This window comes from Lampetra planeri, unplaced genomic scaffold (assembly GCF_965212315.1).
Source record: "Lampetra planeri unplaced genomic scaffold, kcLamPlan1.2.h2 scaffold_1805, whole genome shotgun sequence".
Taxonomy (NCBI): domain Eukaryota; kingdom Metazoa; phylum Chordata; class Hyperoartia; order Petromyzontiformes; family Petromyzontidae; genus Lampetra; species Lampetra planeri.
Window position 1 is genome coordinate 1 of NW_027614546.1, and position 7,683 is coordinate 7,683.

At 42.1% G+C, this 7,683-nt stretch overlaps 1 protein-coding gene across 1 annotated transcript; it reads right to left on the bottom strand.

The window, feature by feature from the left end:
* Positions 1 to 583: 583 nt before the first annotated feature.
* On the bottom strand, positions 584 to 6,618 carry LOC144739949 (mitotic spindle assembly checkpoint protein MAD1-like; the record flags this gene model as incomplete). Its single annotated transcript, XM_078622831.1, is given in 12 exon segments — positions 584 to 670; positions 3,748 to 3,809; positions 4,405 to 4,487; positions 4,490 to 4,518; positions 5,274 to 5,350; positions 5,352 to 5,405; positions 5,534 to 5,615; positions 5,712 to 5,836; positions 5,922 to 5,990; positions 5,992 to 6,103; positions 6,246 to 6,388; positions 6,475 to 6,618. Coding segments are annotated over 12 exon segments (1,067 nt in total), but the record flags the coding sequence as incomplete, so codon positions are not given.
* Between the last annotated feature and the right edge of the window lie 1,065 nt (positions 6,619 to 7,683).

Genomic DNA, 7,683 nt, shown 5'->3' on the forward strand with positions numbered 1-7,683 from the left:
GATCGGAGGTGAATGTTGCAGAGGAAAAAGGGAGCAATTTTCTATCATACCCCTATTGTACTTGATGGATACCAAATAATTTCAAGGCAACCGTTCACAAATCATGTGTGATTTTGAGCTGGGCATGATCAATAGGACCTTAATTATACCGGAGGACAATAATTACAGCATAAGCCAATCGCCAGCCCCTCCCACACTCCCAATCTTTCATTCCGATGTCTCTAATATTCCATAATGAGCCCAATACGCTCAGCACAGGAGACGCTCGTTAGCTAATGAAAGCTTTCTGAGCTGCAGCATGAATAAGAGCATGCGCACATACTTCTCTACAGACATCACCTCTGCCTAAACAGGACAACTTTAATGAGTTTCCTCTCTCTCACACACTCACACACTCTCACACCAGTGGTTACTGTCAGGAGTGCTATCAGAATCAGGACCAGTTTAATTAACTTTGTGACAATTAAGGACTTCTCAGAGATACGCTCTAATAGATACATGAGGGGAGCCAGACATGCCGACAGTCGGAATCAGAGGAAAAGGTCTTAAGGCAGAGAGAGGATTTGTGCAGTGTGTGGGTTACCGGCTGTTGAGTGTGTAGTTCTGCTCGTTCAGTGTAATTTCTCTCTGCTGGATCTGAATCACCTCCCTGGACAGATCATCTGGTTTTCTACAGAGACAAAAACACAGAGCAGTCAGCATGCACACATGTATACACACAAACGCAATGAGAAATCAATATGACCAATGAGAGCAGAAAAGACACAGAACACAGGAAAACACCGGCATCTCCATATTCTGTTGTTAGGCAGCCCATGGGGGAAACAGAATGACATGAGCTGCAGAGGGAGAGATGAGGAGGACAATCTCACTCTGTGGGAGTGACTGCCAGGTTACAAAACACACATGCAGAAGGTCACATAGAGACACACTGCATGGCCTCCACTGTTTAAAAGCTGGCAGTGAATACGGCTCTGACTCAAAATGAATCTCATCTTTTCACCACCTATAAAATGATGCAGCATCCGTCTACAGATGGTTGGATGCGGTCATCAGACTTTAAACTTTCAACCTATGAGAGGTAGCGTGACATTTCTTTATGTCCTATCAAATAACGTCATAAAATATGCGGCTTCATGGCATGGAGTCAGCTGAAGCCTGAGAACAGATCTGGTCTTGTGCATTTGACAGTTTCGACATATGACATGAAAAGTCTGAAGTGTTTAGTTTACCCTCAAGCGAAGAGAAGAGTGCCGTGTAAAGTTGGCATAGATTTATCACTTACACTTGGCTGGGTGGAGCCTTGGGTATAAAAGTAATCTCATGACTAAAATATGAGTTCATGAATCATGATAGAATAAATATGGTGCCAAAAGTAGGTAATTCTACATTACCTAGAGCACAGAGGGATTAGACTTTTCCTGCTTGATATAAGAGACTGTTTTTTTCTGAGCCCACGAGCACTACAAATGCTGTAAATCTCACAATTTGGTTGCATGTTTTTGGAGGAGCTACAGTACAGTTGGTATAACTGCGCACGTCATCTCGTACATAAATTAGCATAGCACGAGCATTTACTGGCTTATATATGTCAACATATCAGATCTGCTCAAAATCAGATTATTTTTGTGGAGGGCAACTTATTTTTAGTTAATACTTCTCATTTTCCTCTATCTCGTTTATTCTCAAATGACAACTACAGGTACAAAAGAAGGGGAGCAGTGTTATAAGACTGTAACAGAAAGACAAGTAATAAATACCAGCATTCAGCCTTCATCATCAATGATGAGCTTTCCTGTCATACATGCCCCAGATGTGTCACTACTGCTGGAGATTTCATACAAGCTCCTCGTGTTTTCCGGTGAAATTTTTTGATATAAGACAGCTTTGCAGTGTTTGCTTTGCAGAGTCAGAAATTCGCTGCTCTGTGGTCCTGAGTGCATGACCAGCATATTTCAGTGTCCTGATGCAAGATACAGCAGCCAAGTCTTTATCATAGAGTTGTATTGAAATTGTGGAGGCCCAGTGAACTGTGTGCACAATATGCAGAGCAAGGCTTCATTAGCTAAACCATACAAACTTTTGAATTAAATATGCATAGTGAGCGCCCTCTAAAGAGTGAGACATGAACTTGAATCCTACTATTGGTAAGCATCGGCGTTGCTCGCCGTCCCACCGTTTTTGTGCCAGCAGTGTCTCCTGCACTATGTAGGTTATGAAGGTTTGGCTCTGGAGCCCTTTGGTCTTCAATAGTGGGAGACTTCACCAACCATGCTACCATTTTAAAAATGTTACAACTAGCAGCTGGACTCTGGGGAGCAGTACACTTTAAAAACGTTACTGTTTTAAGTTTGTGCTTTTATGACTGGGAAGTTAACAAATGATTTTCTATCATGAAGTGATCACAGGAAATGCATCCTTATATCAGTGAGCTTGGTAATGACACTAAATCTACCAGACCTTAAAGCTTTAGGACAGCAATTTACACCTCCACAGATAATATTCATCTAACATACCTGAGAGAATTCACCACACAATAATAAAATGACTGTTTAAGAGTGTATAAGGCAGAACAATAACACTCTGCTGCCCAAATCGGAGTCAATACCAATTTTCACACGGCACTGTGGCGGTGAGTTTAATGAAGGTGAGTAAATTGCAGAATGGAGCACTCTTGTTTCCATTTCCCTCTGCACTGCTGGATTGTATCAGGAAAACAACATCTTGACTTGCCCTGCAATTAAATTGGACATTTAGTTAACAGCTGGAAGGAGTTTCTAAATGCTGATTTGCAAGGTGCATTAACCTTTAGCTTTGAACAGTATGAGCCTCCCACATATGGCTGCCCTTTTCCAGCAGTATGTGCAGTCTGTTAGTGTTAAATCAAAGGCACTCCGGCAGCAAATGACAGTATGAGCCCTTAAATCCTCCATCAGCTCGGCAAAATGTTTGTGTACATTAACCTGACGTCCAGCAATCCTCTCGTGTTTAACTTAATTAGTTATCTTGAAAAAGAATAAATGAACTGAAAAAAAACTGTCATGTCCCATAACAATTACCAAGCCCTGAATCAAAAGTCATCTGATGCAGAATTTCATATCATTTTGTATGGAAATGGAGGACTGGTATTGGTGGCATTGGTTTATTACTGTACTGAACTCAACCTGCGAGAGAAGCGGTACTGCTTGACCACACCTTGGCTTTACATGAATTATGCTGCATAACTGTGTGCGAATGTGAAAAATGTATTGGGCAGCACACATAATGTATGTAATGCACTGAGGTTGGCAAAATGCATGGATTTACTTTTTTCTACTTTACTTTTTTTTCTCTATTATTATCATTAGCAGAGATTAGTGTAGAAAACCTGCAGGCAGCAGAAAAAAGTGAACTGATGATAGCTTGTAAAGGTAGGAGTCAATACCAAGTCTATATCAATAGTTTTGATCTACACCAGTAATATACATATAAGTGAAGTAAGTACAGGGCGCGCGCACGCACGCACGCACGCACGCACGCACGCACGCACGCACGCACGCACGCACGCACGCACGCACGCACGCACGCACGCACGCACACACACGATGAATGTCATCTTCTGAGATTTGTCCCACTGCTCAAAAGAAACTACTTTTTGGTGGTGGCTATTTAGATCAATTCACATTTTTTGATTGTAAAACAATAAAAACTTAATTACAAGACATGTGTACGTCTAACACACGCACACACACACCCATACACACAGACCTTATGTTGAGTCCAGTAGATTGGCCAAGGTGTTCCCAGGCCTGGAGCTTCTCTTGCAGCCTCTAAGTGTCAAAGTAAGTCAATTTAATCAGAGTGTTCACACCAGGTGCGCTGCAGCACGTTTCAGCCAATGGAAGGAAATTTTCTATTTCCGCGCACAGCCAAGACTGAGATGCAGATGAAGAGGAGGAATGTGGGGTGGCATAAGCAAATGAAAACTGAAGCGAATCAATCTTTTGTTTGTTGTTTATACACTCCGTCTTGAGACTCTCGCGATACCTCGTTGTCTCATGGTACTTGTCTGCTGAAATGCTCCCAGTGTGAATTGAGATCGCACAGAGAAGAGTAGATCTGGCTTTAGTAGCAGCAAGGACAGATTGTTTTCATCAGCAACCAAAGAACATAACCAATGTATATTTATTATAGGCTCATGATAATCATAACACATTTCATTTAAAGATTATACAAACAAACGTTTGTTTCATGTATCAGAATTGTTTGCTCTTTTGGGGGCTGCATATGAGCTGTTTCAAATTCTAGAAACAAAGACTTCCTTAGCAAGAGCTGAAGGGTAAAGCTCACTTTCCACCAAACATTGTGTACAAGATGTTTATAATCTTCCCAAAGACTGCAAAACATTCAACTGTCAGAATGTACCTCTTTTTCCAGTTCCACATTGACCAGCTCTTCTTTGGTTTTCTCCATCCTCTCAAGCTTCCTTCTCAGACCCTCCACCTCTCCTTCAAAAGGCTGCAATTCTCTCTGCTTTCCCTGGATGGGATAAGGACAAAGTAAACAGAGCAAAGACAATAAAAAGGCCAATCAGAGAGCACAAACAATCTCCATGGTTTTTGAGAATGTATTGTGTATTGGTGAGTCCCTGCACAATGCTGAACTCAAACTTAAGCCCCTGGCTCAGGAGGTGAGGGCTAAGCACTAGGCTAAAGCCCACTAAAGCTTAACTAAGCTACATAAAACAAAACTCCTGGATCCACACACAAATCTGGATCCTCTGAAAAAGGTAACGGGTCCTTCCTCGGGCCGATGAGAATCTAATCAGAAGTTTGTGTAGCGTTGATAAAGGCAGTTATCAAATTATCAACATCCTTGGTTGAAGTAAGCTTGGGACAGAGTTTACCTTTGGTGTACTAACACTACTAACTGTATACAATAATAATCCATACATTTTATAGAGCGCTTTTCCAGACACCCAAAGACACTTTACACTGAATTCAATATTCATTCACACAGCAATCACACACTGATGGTGAGAAGCTACCTCTGTAGCCACAGTTGCCCTGGAGCAGACTGACAGAAATACGCACCAATGGCCTCTCCCATTCATACAAAGACACAACAGCACAACTCCGATGGAGCGAGATTTGGAAATAAATAAATCACTTAACTGTGCTTAAGGGCAGTGTTTTAAACTTCAGTCTTTAAAAAAATGAGTTATTAAAACCTCTGATCACACAGTATGAAAATGTAGATTTTTACAAAGTATAAATCCGCTTATGGTATTTGACCTGAGATAGGCATTGTCATCTCTGAGGCGCTTCAACTCTTTTTCGAGAACCGGAACCTTTGCCACCTCAGACTTCACAGTCCTTCACAATAGCAATGTCTTGTTCCTGGAGAGTGAGCTGTCTCTCTAACTCCTGTCAAACAAATAAACAGCAAAACAAGCAAAACACATCAACGCAACAAATCAGCACATCGAAAACTAGTCCACTGGTGTGTGTGTGTGTGTGTGTGTGTGTTCAGATAATTTTGACGTGTAACATACTTTAATCTTGATGATGTGCTGTGAGCTGGAAGACTGAGCGGCTTGGAGACTTTGACAGAGCTGAGACATTTCCTGGTACTTCCTGGTTAGATTACCAATAAAGACAGCATGAACAGCCTCACTTATTGTCAAATGGCATCAAGTGCTGTATTCCCATTACTACATTATGTCTGAGTACCTGCGCTGTAAATCAAGCTGTTCCTGCAGTTCCTGGTTTTTAAGGTTTTGGTTGGATACAGTGGAGTCCTGGCTCTGAAGCTTCTGCTTCAAGTCTCTGATCTCATCCTTTAAACAACTGACGAGCTGGAAAACAATAGCAGACACATTCACCACAGAATGAGCAACATGTCTGAAGCAGCGTATTAACTGTGTGTGTATTTGTGGGTACCTGGTCAGCTGTGCTCAGTTTTGTATCTCGTTCCTCCACTTTCCTGCTGAGCTCATCCAGGTTCTTACGGGAGAGCATGTTTTTCCTTCATATGCTCTGATAATTTCTTTGATGCCTCTATCTCCCGCTCCTCCAACTTTTTTATCTGACTCAGGAGTTCCTGGTTACGGTCCCACCTCATGCTGGAACATAAATAGTTTGAGAATCCAGTTTAAACTTACGCCACCCCTTACATACCCAGGTTTGAGTTTGTGGTGTGTGTGTGTGTGTGTGTGTGTGTGTGTGTGTGTGTGTGTGTGTGTGGTGTGTGTGTGTGTGTCCTGCACCTCCAAGTCTCGTGCATTATCAGAAGCAGCTTTCTCCAATTCAAAACGAGCTCGCTTGTGACTCAGTTCCATCTGCTTCTTCTCCTGGTCCAACTGAAGAAAGCGATTCTTCAATTCAACCTTCTCTGCTGCATCCAAAAACTGGAACAGATGAGACGTTTGCTTTAGTACCATGTTCGAACTGCCTTTCTCTAGACTAGTTGTTGAAGGTGTTTGCTGCTGTATACCTCCATGCTGCGTTTGTACTGCATTTGAAGGTTTACAGTCCCTGCTGAGTGCTCTGAGAGCCGCTGTGGATGTTCAGGGTGGCTGATGAAGGAATTGAAGGACTTCATGGTCGTTAACACAGTGGTATCATCTTCCAAATCCATTTCCGGCGCTCTGAATTAATAAAAACAAATCTTAAGTACAAATGACGGTCTCCGAGGTACTTAAGAGCATAAAAGCCTATGACAATTGTATAATTACTTGTTGTTCACCAGTTACGCTACATCTACAATTACACACAAAGTGAGTCAACGTACAGGTGTGCGTTGAACGATTTTAAGGCACGAAGTAAGAGCCAAGAACCACCCGAACCCCAAGTGGAGGGTGGATTGCTTCCGCTAATATGAAGGCTTGGCTGAAAATAATCTAAATGTTGTTAAGCTTCAAAGGAACAGCAGCAATTCCTATTCCTACTCCTATTTCTAAACTACTTGCATGTCTAATATTGTTGATGTTAGCGGTCCAACGTTATGTTCATGTTGGCCTAATGAATGCAAGGAACAGGTTTAATGCAGTTATAAACACAGCTATGGGGAGGCAATGTCCAAAATTGATTAACTATTAACCAAAACTTTAAGGTACAATTTGTAGTTATACGTCCTCACCTCAATGGTGGTTGGTTTATCGTCAGAAGAAAGCTGGTTACTTGCAAATAAATTAGCTTTGCTCAGCTAGCTCGTTTGCTACAGACGTGTAACAGAAATCCCTCCAGTTGGTCGAATGTACTATCGCGTGATCCCAGAGACTATCGCGAGAGATCGTTGGTAAATATTCACTGACTCGACCTGCGCACGTACGAAAATGACACTACTTCCTGTCGGCACAGCTTGACACATAGACATATGGCTTGGTAGGTTCAGTCCTGGACATACGTATAGTATACGTCTATGGACACCGATGCGTTGGCGCACGTATCGAACTCATAGAACGAAATAGAACGAAAAAGTCACGTGACCGATACAGACGCTGTCCGGTGTGTCTCTGCCAAAAAAAGAAAGAAAGAAATCCTTGTACATTTTAATCACAACTCTTCCTGCACACCTCTATTGAAACCATTTTCTAAACAGGACTTGCAATCGAAGAAGGCGGTAATAATTAAAGGAAGATGAGCTATGAGCCATGAACCCCACCGCACGTCACTGACACTAACGGGGTTGCTTGTAATAATG